The 17,062-nt window shown below is 41.0% G+C and overlaps 2 protein-coding genes across 3 annotated transcripts; both read right to left on the reverse strand.

Moving 5' to 3' along the window:
* Positions 1-8,931: 8,931 nt before the first annotated feature.
* exo5 (exonuclease 5) lies at positions 8,932-12,004 on the reverse strand. Its single transcript, XM_047035804.1, has 6 exons — positions 11,792-12,004; positions 11,038-11,122; positions 10,682-10,908; positions 10,355-10,462; positions 10,100-10,272; positions 8,932-9,964 (listed from the first exon to the last, which is right to left on the reverse strand). Exons 1-6 carry the CDS (start codon positions 11,886-11,888, stop codon positions 9,467-9,469), a joined length of 1,188 nt encoding a protein of 395 aa, XP_046891760.1. The 5' UTR covers positions 11,889-12,004; the 3' UTR covers positions 8,932-9,466.
* Positions 12,005-14,056: 2,052 nt separating this feature from the next.
* Positions 14,057-17,046, reverse strand: rflnb (refilin B). Of its 2 annotated transcripts, XM_047035321.1 has the most exons (4): positions 16,588-17,046; positions 16,061-16,260; positions 15,629-15,723; positions 14,057-15,323 (listed from the first exon to the last, which is right to left on the reverse strand). In XM_047035321.1, exons 2-4 carry the CDS (start codon positions 16,256-16,258, stop codon positions 15,005-15,007), a joined length of 612 nt encoding a protein of 203 aa, XP_046891277.1. In that variant the 5' UTR covers positions 16,259-16,260; positions 16,588-17,046; the 3' UTR covers positions 14,057-15,004. The 2 variants fall into 2 exon arrangements, with proteins under 2 accessions (XP_046891277.1, XP_046891276.1); XM_047035320.1 differs by having other exon boundaries at positions 16,061-17,046.
* Positions 17,047-17,062: the final 16 nt, after the last annotated feature.

The raw sequence follows: 17,062 nt of genomic DNA on the forward strand, positions 1-17,062 counted from the left end.
TTATGCAAACGTTACAAAGTTTTTAAATCAGCAAGCCTTAATGCAAACAGGTATGCATTGCTGTAACAAGCCTAACAAGTAGGCTAATATAAAAACAGTGCAATATTGTGAAATAATGGTGACGTGGAGCTACCTGCAGCCTTAGCTGTTGTGACATTTAGCCTACAACACTGTCATTTAAAGATCAAAGACAGCCTTACCCCGCATCAACGGAGACCCATGTCAGCAGATAGCTCGTGACGTTAGTTAAATCTCGTTCCGCTATATAAAAAAACAGGGCCTACACAAGAAGAAAGCAAGTCTGTTTAGGCTGGACCCTGTCCAATTACGCAGAAACTCACAAGCACACGCATTGTTTGTCTTTCTCTTTCGGTTGGCCACTCTCTTTGAGCTATGATGCTAAGTGAGTAGCCATTGAGGGCACAATGTTCTGTTTACATTGATGTGTGTACCGAACCTGCTGGGGTGCTGTGCGGATGGATGCAGGGTAAACAGAATAGGACCTCCCGGCCGATGTGAAGTTACAACATAGTATGATCTACACCTGAGGTTTGTGGAGATCATGCTGTTTATGGAGCAAAGTTGCTGCCGGGTTATGATTGAGAATGACAAACGAACCTGGATGTAAGAAACTGTAGGAGACTGTTATGACATATCCGCTCATTTATCACAGGTTTTTCCTTCAAAGTGCCCCATAGAAGAAAATGAGGATTTTATACAATGGAACAATTTTGTCAAAGTATCTTGGCTGGCAAACACTTGATGTTTTTTTATGTTGATAAGGGAGATCACATCTGATAATGAACATTCTTAAGTTCTGATGCTACAAGGGAATGAGGAGACAGAAGGTTCAAAAGCTGTTCACTGTGGTCCCCATTCCCACAATGGTCTCTGATTCTTAGCAAGCTCACATGCTAGCACACACAAAGGTCAAAGGCTGACAGTCAATTATAGAGCCTTCCACTTTCCTTCTTCAGAGATTATAGAGCCATGTTGTGCACTGCGTATCATCGTAGGACGTTGCAGGGGAGTGAGTAATTGTGTATAGCGTTTGTGTGAAATAGTGTATTAGCAGGAAAGTTTTAAATTCCAGGAGTCACATACATACAAACAGGAAGACCCCGACCTCCTTCTCTCCATCCCTACTCAGTTTTTTTGGGTCACAGGCTAGATAACGCTGTTTTTTAACTATCTTTTTTTCTGCCCTTTAATCAAACACAGAGCATTTTCACAGTAAGGTTCCTTCAAAGAAAGCTTGGAATCCAGTCCTCTGATTGGAAGTCAAGCTGTTCCTCCTGTCAGTGCATAAAAGGGGCTCGTTAAAACGAGCTGGTACTGTTCATACACCCTGCTACTTTACAACAGACCTAGCTACATACAATTTAAGCAAAGATTTTTGAGCATACAAAAATCCTGAGAGAAGAGCATCCTGAACAACAATATCTACAGTAGTCCCATGTAACAGTAAATATATTTTATGTGACAATCTGTTGAACAATACATACATTTCACATATGACAGATATTTGCAGCACCCTTGAGTTCCTTGACTGGTGCACTGGTGTCTGACCTCATAGGCAGGGCATTCTAAGACTGCGCAGTCCACCCAAACACAAAACACCCTTGAATCCTGTTCAGTAGTTTACTGAAATCTTTTCAGGTATAAAACAGAGCATCATGAAATACATGTATTACTGTCATCACTGCTTCTGCATTCTAAACAGCAGCAGCTCTTGAAGGGCATAAAGTCTGACAAAAACCTTCAGTATTAAAGAAGATTAATTGGAAGCTGTGAAAGCAGAAGACAAATGTGTTTTCAACCACGGTGTTTTAACATTCCACAAGTACATCTAAAGATACCAAATGCAGGCTACATATGAAAACAGTTGTGGTGTAATTTGCAGCTTTAAGACCTTAGGTTATATGAATGTGGCCTCTGTTTTCCACCATCTTTTTAACATAAACAAACACTCCCTCTTTCCTCCTTCAACCTCCGTCACTGTCTCTGTGTTGCTATCTCCACCCAGCCTCACCCAGTCCCACAATGATGACAAATAGTCATGAGTTTTCATGCTGCTTCTCAAAATAAAACGTAAGGCAACATGAGTGAATGACAGGAAGGAAGCTGTTGCACTGAAGGGATGAATGGTCATCAAGAGAGCCGTCTACTTCCAAAAGAATAGGCTGACGCACATTCAATGGATAACATATTCACATACAGTGCAGTACAATGAAAGAGAATGATTGGGCTAACTTTAGTTTCTTCATTCCACAAATCCTTTTTGAACTTAATTCCTTCTATGAGAAAAACCTTGAAAAAAAAAATCTCTGGCATTGTTCAGAGAGCCGGTCCAAATGCGTTGGCAGGCCGTATTCAGCCCGCGGGCCGTAGTTTGGGGACCCCTGGTCTAGTGTGATTGACCTTTATGCATGCTCTGACGTCCAGGAATACGCAGTGTGGCTGAATGAAGCTTAGACGTCCTCAATGTACCGGCACTCTAATCTGTATCTGATGAACACCAATGTATGCATTCAGGATCTACATAACTGAAAACAAAGGTGATTCAATTAATGATTGCATTTGTTTGGGGGACTTTGCCATTGGTCAAGTCGGTTATTTCCCTGCTGTCTGTTGATCTAAAACCTAAATGTAGGCTTTGACTGCTGAAGTGCATGATTCGTTGGTGGCTCAAGCTGACCCTTATAAGGCAATGTGCCTCTGTAAACATCAGTTTCAGGGACGTTTACTGATAGGTTCACTTCACATATACAGTGCTCCTGTTTTTCAATAAATACTGATGTTCTGTTTAAATTATATGGCACCAGATTGTTGTAACTACTCACTATGGTGAACAATATTAATACCGATACATAAATCCAGGAATTTGGGTTTATTTTACTGCAGCAGTAAGGGTGACTCCACCAGAAGTTCCTGTATTCACACATGATCAGATACTTCTAATGGCATTTTGTTTGACCTAATTCATACAGCATAGTAAAAAAATAACTCTTCAGCAACCCTTCTTGGAAAGAGCTCATGGCTTCCAACTGGAAACCTAATCTCAACCATTGCCTGACCTTTATGCTGGAGCCCTACCACCCCCACTCCATACACACAAACACACACATGGAGACCCCCTATCACCTGACCAAAGGAAGAAGGACTATATAAAGACAGGTCCATACAGGGGATTCAAGAGAAACTGGACTGTATGCATCGTTGCGCCATACTCCTACCACTGATACTGCCCCTTAATCCATCCCACCACCACAGGTGACCAACCTCCCCCCTACCTACCACATGTCCCCTGTCTCTTGTCCCAGCATATGTGTGCCAGTCAAAGGTACCCCCTCCTCCTACTCATGGCCCTCCCTAACCCTCAACTATCAGGTATGCCAGAGCAGCACTCCTGCCTCCGCCATCTGCGCCCCCTTCCCCCCTTCCATGCCATGCTCCTCCCCCACACATGTTTGTATACATGTGTAAATGTCGGCAGACATCTACTGCTTCTCCCTGGTGTCAGGGATAAACTTTGCTGGTAGGTGTGAGGTTGGCATGGGCACCACAGGCTGACAAACAGCTGGTAATCTCACCTGTAGCACACACTCTTTACATAAACAGCTTAAATTTGATGCACGGGTACATAGAGAGTTTCAAAGGGAACAAAAGGGTTATGGTTTTAGGAGAGAACATTGAGATTAATTGGTGTGGTGTGTGTACCAGCCAACATATTTTTTGAGAAATTACACGAAGATGAGGTACTCACCTCCCCAGCAGAGGGGACATGTGGCAGAACAGGATGTGATGGGAACATTTAGAGACCATAGTGGGAGAGAACATCTTTTCAGGACATGTAGGAATGTGAAAATGAGAAAGAAGAAAAAGCAAAGGCATAATATGGAATATGTATATATATATATGTACTCCTACTGTATATGGAATATATAAAAAGATAGACAAGATCAACAGAGTTAGAGAGGAACAGAAACACTTGAGATACAAATGTGGCTAGGAGTCATTGTTAATAATATTAGACCCAAAAATGTTCCCATCTCTTGTCCTGTTTACATCCAGTGCAGCCAGTCAAGGCTGTGAAAAATGACACTGTGCAGACATGCTACAAGTGTCACATTTTTGTCACAATGTTTAATGAAAATGGACTAGAATTCACAATAACCCCTACCAGAGACATCACTCAACACATGCCATGTCAAAATGCCAACATAAATGAATACATCCAAAACAATTTGTCAGCCAGTAAACTATTGCATGCTATTCTTTTGGTTGTCTGCATGTCAGACATACTGTAATTCTGGAGTCCACAGATGGTCTTGACAGTGTTTCGCTTCTTATGAAAACACGCGGCACTGTGATAAGATAAGAGTTAAATATGTGGTGTATGGCCTTGTGTTTTAGTGGTTTTAATGTTGCAATTGTGGAAGTAAAAATTCTGGAAGAAAGGGAACATCATTGTTCATCTGAGCCCAGTTATTTTGTACAAGGTAGGGGACAAGCTACAATAGATTACCTGAATCAAACAAAGGAGAGGGGGTGGGGGGGGGGCTGTTAATAGAAAAGGCACAAAAAAGACAGAAGGACAAGTGGCATAAAGATTTTATGACAAATGAAAAAAACGACCAATAAAAGGAAAGGGCTGGAAGGGAATGCTTTCTCATAGAAGAGCTCTCCATTCATCACCCAGTGTCACGCCTGGGCTTTTACCACAACTTGGTGCTCTAATGTCTCGGACAGAGTGGGCTGGAGAACTAGGCTTTTCAAAAACAGCAACTACATTTAGCCTCCAGTTTCTCAAATTGTACTAAAATACAGAGCTATCGGATTGTGTGTTTGAGGGTACATTTGGCATTACATTTCAGTGACACAAATGGTTTGAATAATAAAGCACACTCTTTTCACAACGTCCATACATGTACCATCAATGATTATATGTACCATCAATTATGCAAAAATGAATTGTGCTAATTGAAAGAGGCACAAGTAATGCCATAAATTTCAAAGCAATATCTTTCGATTCACTGTTTATTTCCTAGCTCAGAAACACAGAGAGCTGCTGATGAAACCAAATGATCCGTGCTGTACGGACATGCTTCCAGAGGGTCATGATTATGTTGATGTGTGTCAGATGGCAGATTACTGGCTGACAAATATTCCAGACGCTTTGCTATTAACAACAGCCCTTCTATTAGCCCCCATATGGACATCAACTAGCCAGTCAGCCACAAATCCTGCTTGTCATGCATGACAGAATACGCACGTCTACCCACTGTGATCCAATAAATTAAATCACAAAAATATGGACACTTCCATAGTCTTCTTTTCAGTCCCTTACATATCACACATGCATGCTGTATATACACATGCTTTATCACCCCCTAACCCTCAAAGGCACACACACAAAATAACCATACTTACACTTTCACACATTACAAAGACAACACTATGGTTTTTCAAGCATGTACAGTTGTGCTCTCTTTATCTACTTTTCTTTGTCAAACACACACACATGAGTATACACCACACACACATAAATATACACCACACACACGTGCACTCTCCTTGCATCCTGTCTTTTATGGTTTTGTTCAGCCCCTCCTCTTCGCACTGACAGCGTCCATAGAATGTCAATCCCTACGTCAGAACCCCTCGTCAGCCACCAGGCCTGCATGCCGTGTGACCATGCAGTGTGACCACTGCCTCTTACTGAATAACAGAGCTGATCTGAGGTTGGAACCTTTGTGGTACTCAGGCATGGAAAAAGACTAAGTGCAACAAAACAACATGGGCCAGACGGCCGTAGATGTGCTTGCTATGTCAACAATGAAAAGGTCTCACTTAGTTTTAACAACAAGCTCTCACTCCTGTTTTTTTTCGTAGGGAGAAGGTGTGTGTTATGGATTCACAACTACCTGATGGATGTACATGATGGTCCACATAAATCTCATTGGCTAAAATATATTTTTATTAATGTCAAGATTTTTCATTAAGTTGTTTTTACCTTTAGTGGTTCTTTTCCGGGTAATTCAAAGCCCATTTCTTTCAGTAATAGTTGTGCACCAGAGAGACCTAAGCTTATTTTAATGCCAATGTAGCACTGTAAAAGCCTCGATTAGTTATGGGCATTGGTCCAAAAGTCCTATCTGTATTCCCAGTAAAATGTGATAAGTGTATCCTCATTAGCAAGATGAATAGACACACAGGGGATGTTCTCCATGGATTCCATGGGAGTAGGACTGACGTCTTAAAGCAGTAAGCTCACCACAAAACAATCTTCCATTTGGCAAACGTTTAGATTAAAAAAATTTATGATGTAACCCCACATACCCCTTACCCCCATGACTATAAAGATGAGATTAAAATGTTTCTACCAACGTTGCAAAATATCTGCTTTGTTTTGAGCCGTCTGGGAATTTAAAAGAAAATATATGTACTACAAGTGAGGCCAACCGCCTCATAAGAATCACAACAACAATCAGAAGAACATTCATATAACTGTAGTCTTCAGGTTGTACCCACAGCTAGTGAGCCAACTAAGACACAAGTATGGATTTATGCCTGGGCATATAGTCAGAGGTATAATGTTTTACGCAACGTCTTACAAATTCTATTTAACAGTACGCTGAAGTAAAACTATGATTCCATGCCTTGAGCGGAAAGCAATACCTTGCAGAGCGAGATATCTAATTTGCTTGCATGAGAATTATCAAGTTGGGTATACATTTTTCTGATATGGATATACCCACTTCCTTGAAGTGATACAGTGCTTGCATTGTCAGTTGTACCATATTACCCCTTAGGTTCCAGTTAAGGGCTTTGCCTTTTTAAATGTAATTAGGGCAACAGGGACATGAAAGGAAGAGTGAAGTTTATAAAAAGCTTTGAGACGCAGAATTGATGGATATCAATTTTTGAGGTGGAGTGTAAGTAGCTCATGATTCTTTAAGTGTTGTGTTGGTGAAAATTTAGAAAAGAGAATTGTATTGTGCCTTAAAAAACAAATATCTTGTTACTTGAATGACTCACTTTCTGTATTCAGTCAGCCGGCCGGCCTAAAAGCAAACATTCTTTGAGTCATCCGAGAGCAATTCCTATTGTATTTTTAACTGCTGAGTTTCTCAAATTCCTTCATCCAAATTCATTGGAAAGGCCAGCAAGAGACTGAAATGAAAAACCTGCTAAAGCAAGTGGAGAAAGGGAGCTGAAAAGCACTCAGAGATGGTGAAAGGCCAAAGAGACAGAGAGGGGAGCAGGTAGAAAGAAAGAGACATTAAGAGACAGCAGAGACATATAGAGACTAGATGAACACAGAGACTACCAGGATCTGTTAGAGCACATTAGTCATAAGGGTCTCTGCAGGTGTTTGTGAAACGAGGGAGGTTAAGGATGAACTGGCGAGGAAGCACTTTACTCCGGCTGGAACAGCAGCACAGGGCTTTTAAGGGCCTGAATGAGTGTCGTTTCAGGGCTGGAGTAACTTCATTAATGTCTGGGAGAGCAGATGGAGGAGGGTATGGGTACATAGGGGGGAGTTGAATCATCCTATTTACAGCAGTACAGAACAAACACTCTCTGCAGACATCATTCCCCATACCAGGTTACAGTCCAGTTGATAGCAGGCTCTGATTCGTCAGTCTGCCTTACAGTTGAATGCATTGCTAATCAATTTGTATATGTGTGTGTGTGTGTGTGGGGGGGGGGGGTAGCTGAGATGGCATCACATTCATTCAGATGGCTGATAATTTGTGTAAAAGGTGTGTGTCTTTGTATAGTGGGATGTGTGCATGTGCATTGTTCCTTTCCTTAAAAAAAATCTATAATAAGTGCCACGCGCTTTAAAATGTTCACTCAATTTAGTTGGAAGATCTTTACATAACTATTGATCTGCACACGTTTACTGGGGTCCATCTGAGGAATAAGCACGCCTTTTCTGATTGTTTAGACAATGATTACCTTGGTAAAAATAAATAATTGCAACTCAAATTTCCCAGAGACCTTAATAAGTCACAGGAGTTGCAACCACACCACTTGTGAAACATTCAATACCCCCTTTGAACAAAATTGTTAGAATATAAATATATATATATATATATATATATAGCCTATATATAATAATAGTAGAGCAACACCTTTTACAACTCTTAACTGAATGCACACTTTATTTGACTGTGTCTCGTAGGGGCTCAGTGTAAACTCTGTACCAAGGTTTAGGTCTAAATACTGAGTTATGATGTTCCTCAGAATGCATAGCACAAGGTGAGTAGTACAATGTTGTTACACTGCAGTTAAAAGTATACTACAATAAGAAGCCATTCTGGCCTTGCTCAGTCATATCATGGCAGAATTCACTCAAAAAAACTGTAAAACACTTCAAGTTGTTACTAACAGTGATGTTTTCTAAAACACACTTCTATATTTCCTTGCTCCCCTTCAGCTCTACTGTAAACCATTTGAGGGCACAATGGAGTAAGTCTCTGCTTTGGCTGTTCCAGTGGCCAGATGTGTGCTTTCAGAACGCTTACAGTGTGTTATAGGTGATAATGAGGACACAAACCAGATGGTCGTGTCCTTGCAACAACAAATTCTCCCTTACTAAACATAATATCCCTGTCAACTGTATGCTTCAAACACTGATTCAATGAGCTATGGAATAATTCAGATAAACAGACTACATCCAACTCTGCTCACTGGTTTGCCAAAATAAAGAGAATTCAGAAACTAGAGCAAGAGAGCAAGGACTGGTAGACCATATGGTGAATATTCAAACGTACAGGATATTAGAATCAAGTATGCAGTCTAGGGAGAATTCTGCCTGGAGGGAATGAGGAGACATCTAGGAAAATCAGTTATGTTTAGATGTCTAGCCCCATCTAGGGGTTCTACCTGACACAGCAAAAATGGTAAGAGTACAAAGTGAATGTGTGTTTTGTTACTTTTAGACAAAACGTAAAAGAAGAGAAAGTACAATGGTTAACATTGTCTTATCCCATGTTTATTAGCACACAAGCATACAGGACAACTAATAAAAGAGGTAAACCCATTGTGTGTAAAAACACTGACACGTTGTCAGTGTTTAACTACATGACATTAACTACAAAGAGAGATGTACTAAACTCCCCCTGTAACTTAAATGTTTAGAACATGAAAAGGTGGCCAGGGTGGTCCAAGCCTACAACAGGAATGCTCATTTTACAACTTGTTTTGATCATATATATGCTTTTGAACCATCAGAGTTGTGTTACTGATACTTGATAGGAGAAAGGTTTATGATTTCCTTTTTTGTTTATTGGGTACCCAACAGAGTTCTCCAATGTAGTGCTTCCGTCCCGGGAAAAACCCAACTTGGGACCATCCAACACATCAGTATCCACCGTAAAGTAAAAGTATCTAACACAGGATCCAATCTAAAACCCTCCAGTTTGGGACTATAAATGGCATTACTAGCAGGGATTTACGTACCAGAGAGAGGGCTATTCGGACTATGTAACTTGGCTCTTTTGTTGCTGTAGTCTGTAGTCCGACCCTTCCTCCAATCACAAATCTCCTCATGAGGACATATTCTGCACTTCCAGGCATCCTCAATGTCCACCCCTTGTGGCTCCCTCTCCCCTCTCCAGTAGGCCAAGTACCCTCTGAGCTCAGTTTTGAGTTGGGTTTCCTGAAACTCTACCTTCCTGGTCCCAATGTGGCTTCCAGTGCTCTGGTGATGATATTCAACAAGTAGGTTGTTGACTTCTTGTATGTTGCTGGAGGCTAGGACAGACAGAAGTACATCCAGGAGCTCCTCCAGTGTGGCTGCAGAGTAGCCCATGGTCTTGACCTGCTCCTGGACTCTGTCACCCAGGGCCTGTTGGAGCTTTAGCCATCGAGCCTGGAGGTACAGGATTATGCGGCCCCTATCTAACTGACCACTAACCATGGAGTCAAACAGAAGCTTGTACAGCCCAACCTAAAATACAGAACAAGAGAGGGACTATGAAAAAATTACCAATTAACAAAAAAAAATGTTTTCATAGGTTATTTATAACTGTGATATTTGAATAAAACAAGTCAGTATGAGTTTATTCTGTGACATATAAGCTACCTGTAAGAAATGACCCCTGGCCTGTGAGGGGCAGGGGAAAGAGTTGTGCCTACGAGTCTTCAGGTCACTTAATGCCAGCTCACCGGAGTCACTACGCCGCAGGTCATCAACAATGCCTGAAAGAAACATCCCTTCCAACACTCCAAAGACTGGGAACTCTCTCACATGCTGTCCTGGGAAACACCAAAAAATGATACTTCAAACATTCTTTTCATTCCATTATTATTTCAACGTTAGTCTTAATTAGAACCATACCTGCATGAATTGCATTTATTTTCTGCAGCATGCTGAGGTAAAGTACAGCCTCTTTGTCTTCTCTGGTGATGACCGGCACTTTCACAACATTAGGGTGTGCCTCCTGTTCTAATCACAGTAGGGCACAAGGTTATCATGTGAACTCCTACACCTATAACTAAACAGTCATGTCTGTGGCAACATTCATGAAGGAGAAACCACATACATTTTCAGTAAAAAAAAAAGCCAGTGCTTTTTAAATAATATATTGTCAACACATTCTGAAAATCTACATTTATTTATTTTTCAACATAAAAAATGATGTGTTGTCCATATACATATGCTTACCCCTAGATAGATGAATGCTAGCCCCAGTTGTCACTTCTTTTCTCTGCATCTCTTTCCGTCTCACCTGAGGCTTCAAGAGGCCATAAATCATATGTATCTCACACCACGAATGGGCACACAACTGAGTCACAGAGAAGTGAGATTTGTTAAATCTATCCATTGGTCTAACGTTGGGGATAGATACATCCTGACTCCATCTTGCTTTAACCTTCAAAAAGAAGTCAGCTCTGACACAGACAGAGACACAAAGACATACAATCAAGAAGAGCAAGCACCAACAAAATGTATGGAATCGCAAACTGTCATACCTATGGATATCAAACAGTCGGATTATGCATGCAGACAGGTTGACTTACTTCAGTTTGGGGATCTTCTCATGTTTCTGGTTGAAATGGGTCTCTGCCTTTGCCTCACTCGTGCCACTACATCGCACAGAGGGAGCTAAAGTGAGTCAAAAACACATTTTAGTAATGTACACTTGAAGCACTTATCAATTGATAAGGACAACAGAATGAAAGACACATTATACTGTAGACTTCTGATAAGTAGACCATGAACAAAACATACTTTGCATACAAGGTCTGTACTCATATAGTTATGGTTGCACCCAACTGTAAAGGGTAAACACGAAACAGTCATAAACAGTCACTCCACTGTCTGTTCTCCCCTCTGCCCTCTGGGAGCCAGCACGGGAGCCACCAAGCCTACACCACACACAGAAACATCTTCCCCCTGGCTGTCACCCATCTGAACCTGGCCATCTGAACTCATCACTCACCCCCTCACACCCCTAGCTGAGCCCCCAGAGCCCTTACACGCATACAAACTCTCCATGTTCTTTCACCTACAAACACTCACACCCTGATCTCTACACTCTGCCCCCTCCTAGCCATGGCTGCACTTTAATAACTGGCACTCCTGTCATGTTACAATAGTTTATTTGATTACTTACATATTCACTTTATTGTGTCTAGCTCAGTGGATATAGGCCTCCTGTGTTTATGTACACAGTACCCTACATGAACCCCCCTTTCGTAGCATATAGTGCCTGCACATTATGGTAGTAACACAGTATGACAGTAACATTTTATCAAATTAAATGTAACTCACTGAGGTGCTCTGACTGTAAATTCAGTAACTCGGCATCACTTATGTCTCCCCAATCGTCTGGGTGTTCCTCCGGCAGTTTGATATTATTTAGACTCATTGTGAAAAATACATGTACTCTTAGTAGACAAATTGAGTCCGGCGAACGCCATTCGGTACCACATCAAGTTCGCAAATGATCGACAGAAGATAACAGGATTGTAATGCCCGGACATGTTCGACACAAGGAACTCCCCCTTGTTGACGTCAGATCCATTTGATTTAACATTTAGCGTACCAACAGATGGCACCATTGTGCCATTCTAAACCCGCATTTTTAGAGTGCACCACAGGCTCAAAATGACCAAAAACAAATAACTTCCTTTTGACAGTAAATCCTTGTTTTGAGAAAGGAAGTCTATTCCATGTGAGTATTGCCAGTATCCGGAAGATCTTGCTATATTTTCTTTTCACACTAAAATCATGTTTTTATGGAAAACAAGGACTTCCTGCCAGGTTCAGAAATGTTGTGATATAGGCCTATAGGCCAACCTTTAAGTGTGCAGACGATTAAATTTTTTTTTGGGGGGGGACGTGGTGGTACATCATCACTTTCTTCCGACACTGTCATCTCAAGGAATAATTACAACTCTGCGTCACGGTTAGCGAGATATAGCCTATATGGGCCTACTTCAGAAACACATTTCTCAAGTCAAGAACTAGGCCTATATAAATTATTCCTGAAAGAGTAGTCTTGCAAGAAAATGCATTATCCACTCATGGGTTGCTGTTACGCGCTTCATAGTCTTATCCGTTTCCATGGAGCGATGTTTTCGAAAACTATGATCCGAAATTGTAGGCTAAATAGGCCTATTTTAGTTGCATATTACAATTGATTCATATTGGAAAACATGGTAGATACTACACGATGTAAATATTTTGAAGAGGCCTTAGACAGTAAGAAAAAGAGGAGAGAGGATAAAGGCCTGTTGGATAAGAAACGATCGATAAGAAAAGTCAACCACAGCTCACCAATGAACTCTGATGATGCAGGTATTGAAGGCTACTTTGGCATACCGTTGTATACAGTAGGCACAATCCCTGCCTTCTTAGAAATTTGCCATCTGACAATCAAAAACCCACGTAATCTTACTGTCACTGTCTGTGATTATTTTCCTTTACAGTTAATAAATGTTAAGAGAGCTTGCCTAAAATTAAGGATATCATAACAAGGGCAAATTATAAATTCAACACATCAAAACCTGTAAAATTGGGAGTAGGCTAATAGTGAAACCAAATTTTTTGAGCAAATCTATCTATACCAAGACTTGGACCTCCTAGACACAAACAATGGGGTTGCCTACACCTAAACTCATGAGGTATGCCTAACCTCAAGCAACTTGAAAAAAACAGATTTGAGGAAAATAGATGACGTTTAGGCAAGGCTATGTTTTGGAATGGATAATACAAATGTTGACTGTTTTGAGGTTTCAAATAATTGGATAAACCCTGACAGTAATTCCAACGTCACTTTGCAGCAGATAAACTCACCGCTGAGCAGTCCGTCAAAAGTTCCTCCTCTTTGTCTAAAACAACATTGAACAAAAAGACCAAGGCTAAGAGTCAAACCATCATTCAAATTGAGAAAGGACAGAGAGAAGCGAGAGGGAGGCACAAGGAAGAATCGTCTGGGAGAGTGCTCGAGTCCACCAAGGAACACCTTGCAGGGGACCAGCTTGAGCCCTGCAACCCAGCCAGGGAGACCCTAAGGTGGGACAGTATCCTCAGAGATCCTGTGGCTGAGGCAGAGAGGATAGAGGTGTACAAAGCCAACCGAAGACAGCGGTACTTGGATTCGTCACATGGGGTGCTTGGAAACATAGATGCAAGTTTCCTCCACCTGGAAAGCAATAGTGTCACTACTCAGCATCACCTATAGGTGTCACACTTGTCACAAGAATATGTGTGACAATTTAGTTGAATCCTTATGAATAATCTGAATATTATCTTTCAAGAATGCAGCATCTGTCATTCATCAGGTTTGAACAGACCACTGCACGCTAAGCCCTATGGATGAAAAAGTTTAAAAATCAAGAATGATGTCGGCTGTAATTTTTAAGAAACATCTTGAACAGTCTTACCCTGTAGAGGGCATAAATGTTGAAACAATGAGAAAACATCAGTTCATTGTGTCTTCCAATAGCCTTTTTACTTGATTCAATCGTTTTCAAAATGTCTTGTCATAATGTACCCAATTATTATTATTATTTTTGCATGGCACTACATTCATTATGAAATAATATGACAACAATATTATATTTTATTTTAAACACATTTAAAAACATACAGCTTTAAATCCAGGTACATCATTTAACTTCAATGAGGCAAACAGGTGTCACAAACACGGTTAAGTCTTCAAAGTATGTCCCTATAGGACAAGGAGCGTGGATACCCTTGAATCACTACAAATATTGAGGTGATACATGAAATTGAGACTTATCAGACTTCTTGGCCAAACAGGAGAGTATAACTTACTAATTGAATAGTGCGTGATAACATGTTAGTAAAAAGCCAGTCAGTCTCAGCAAATATTAAACCTTCAAATAACCATCTGAGCAATTATGATCCATTATGGCTTCAGTCCATTAAAAACTTAATTTAAAAGCACTTCCCACTCTCCCAGAATACAGATTAAAAGGAAACTAGCTGCATTACATTATCTATGATGAACATTTTCTAAATTAAGAACAATATGTACAGTGAAGTGTTAGGATAACATGAATATATGTATCTTTTTCTATCCATGCCTAGAGAATCCATTGAGCCAACTTTGTGCAAAATTCCCACCCACATACCCTGTGACCTGAAAGCCATGTTGTGGCCCAATTGTGTACAGTAACTTTACAACATCCTTTGCTTCTACAAATCCTAAGTCACTTTCCTTAAAAACTACAAATCCTGCATGGAAACGCAGCTGTTATATTTGAGTCTTGAATTGGAAAATAGTATTTTCATCAGCCCCAACTGCAGGTTTTGGACTGGTGTCAAACAACTATGTTAAAGACGACACTTTCCAAACAGCCTTTTACTTCTTGATAAAAATACTTTTGTTGACATCATCTATTAAGTTCATAGTCCCAAGTTCAATGTCTAGTTTAAAAACAAATCGTTCACAATAGTCCATTGCAACAAATAAAGGAGCCCTCCAACAAGTTGTTACCCAGCTTCCTTCTACTCTCACTGGGGTATCCTGCTGCGATCAACAGCCTCTAGCTCCACACTGGAGAGGAAGCGTTTGGATAGCCGGCGGCTGTCGAAGCTTAGCTCTGTGGTGTAGATTGCACGGGCATGTTTAGGGTACACAATAGTGGTGCTCTGAAAGCGCTGGGCTCGTTGGCGAGGCTGGAACTCCAGTTGGGTCTTGTAGTGTCTCCAGGTGCTGTGGGGCAGGGTGACAACAGTCTGGCTGCAGTGCTCCAGACCCAGGCCTCGTGGCTGGAGGGCTATATCATGGATGAAGTGGCGCTCAGAGTCGTAGCGCACAGATGAGGTGTATCTGGAATGTCAAAGATCAGGGCATTTACTTTCCTAAGCACATTCTGAATTTGGTTGCAGAGTGTAGGCCTTCTTTTTGTACAACCATGTTGTGAAACTATTCTACATACCCCTGTGTCCATAACAGATACAGTGACCCAATACTATCTTACTCCAAAATGTATCCCATTTGGCCTAACTACAACAGTTTTTAGTCGAAGATGTAAGTAGCTTACATACACTGATTTGCAGATAGCCTATTTAAACCACAAATAAAAACGCCTTCGGCAAAAGCTTATTTTTCATGCAGTTATTCAGAACATTTACCGTATTTCCTTGGGCGGTAGTGGATCCAGTTCTATTCCCTCTCCGTAAGACAACGGGTGCAGCTGGGGAACAGATCCAATTGGTAAAACTGGAACCTGCAAAGCAAAGTCAGCCGACCGTCAACACACATATGGAGAAAGGATTTGGTGGAGGTGGTAACGTTACTGACCCAATTTAGTATTTACGTGACCCAGTTTCCCAAGCCCAAGACAAACCAGAGATGCTAAAAACTATTATCGATCTTTTTCATTGACATGACAGGCTCTGGCATGTCAATTTAGTATAATTACATTAAACAATATTGCAAATGCAACTTGCAAAAGTCCGAAACAACGTTTTGCAAGTTTGATCGAAATGTAGCCTATCCATTTTTTTGGTAACAAGTTAGGAATAATACGACATTTGTATACAGTTGTTAAAAGTTATACGTACCAACCCTGACCCTTTGCCCTCGTCTTCAGAAACTGGACTTATTGCTCCTTTATCGCCACACGGGGACAATAGCCAAGCGCTAGGACTGGGGCTTGGAGGTAGTCCGGAGTCCGGGCTGTCAAGTGCCCGTTCAGCTTTGCAGCTCATATCCAGTGGATCGTCGTCACACACATTCGGCAAATTTAGTCTGCCCACCATTTCTTTCAGTTCAACAGACAAATGGTCGCACTTTTCAGGTAGGTCAGCTTAACATGAGCTATAACAACGATCAATTCAAACCAGGTATCAAGTGTGTCGAAACTGATTGAGTAGCGAGAGTGAGAGTAGCCCCTGTAAGCAGACTAGTGCTCAATCGATCTAACTAGCCTGCGTATATTATAGGACTCCTAGTGACCACGCAACTACAAATGCCTGACGGCAATTACTCGCATCAACCTCCGTTGCTTGGCAATACAGTTTACGACTGTCGGTAATCCAGTGTTTCCCAAAAATATATATGAACCTTTACGAAAAAGAAAAAAAATTACCTTTCTGATTTTTATATTGCACGTGCAGCTACATTCCGTCCAAATGAGTTACGTGCATTTTTTCGTCATAACAACAAAGAGAAATAAATACATTTTGTCAGCGTTAAATGATGCTGTGTCATGAGTGGGCATTCAGTTGTCCCGCCTGCATGTCTTCAAATTTCTCTTCTATCAAAAGGGTTCACTGTTTTTCAAGTAAATACAGGGATGGAAACGCCTTTTAAAACGGTCTCTTGCTGCTGGTTGGAGAGGAAAGATTAGAGGCGACAATACGAAACATGGGAACTCTTTCATCCCCTCCCCTTGGCAAACACTGGCAAGACAGAACTTTGTCTACCCATCAACCCCGATTAACTTGTAATATTGCTGAATGTTTTGTTTCTTCTTATGATACAAGGAGCTACAGTTGTTTGCAAAGGCAGTTGCCTTATACGAAACAGTAAAACAAGACATAGGTTATGGCAAACTTTTACTC

This window comes from Hypomesus transpacificus, chromosome 15, assembly GCF_021917145.1.
Source record: "Hypomesus transpacificus isolate Combined female chromosome 15, fHypTra1, whole genome shotgun sequence".
In the NCBI taxonomy this organism is placed as follows: Eukaryota; Metazoa; Chordata; class Actinopteri; order Osmeriformes; family Osmeridae; genus Hypomesus; species Hypomesus transpacificus.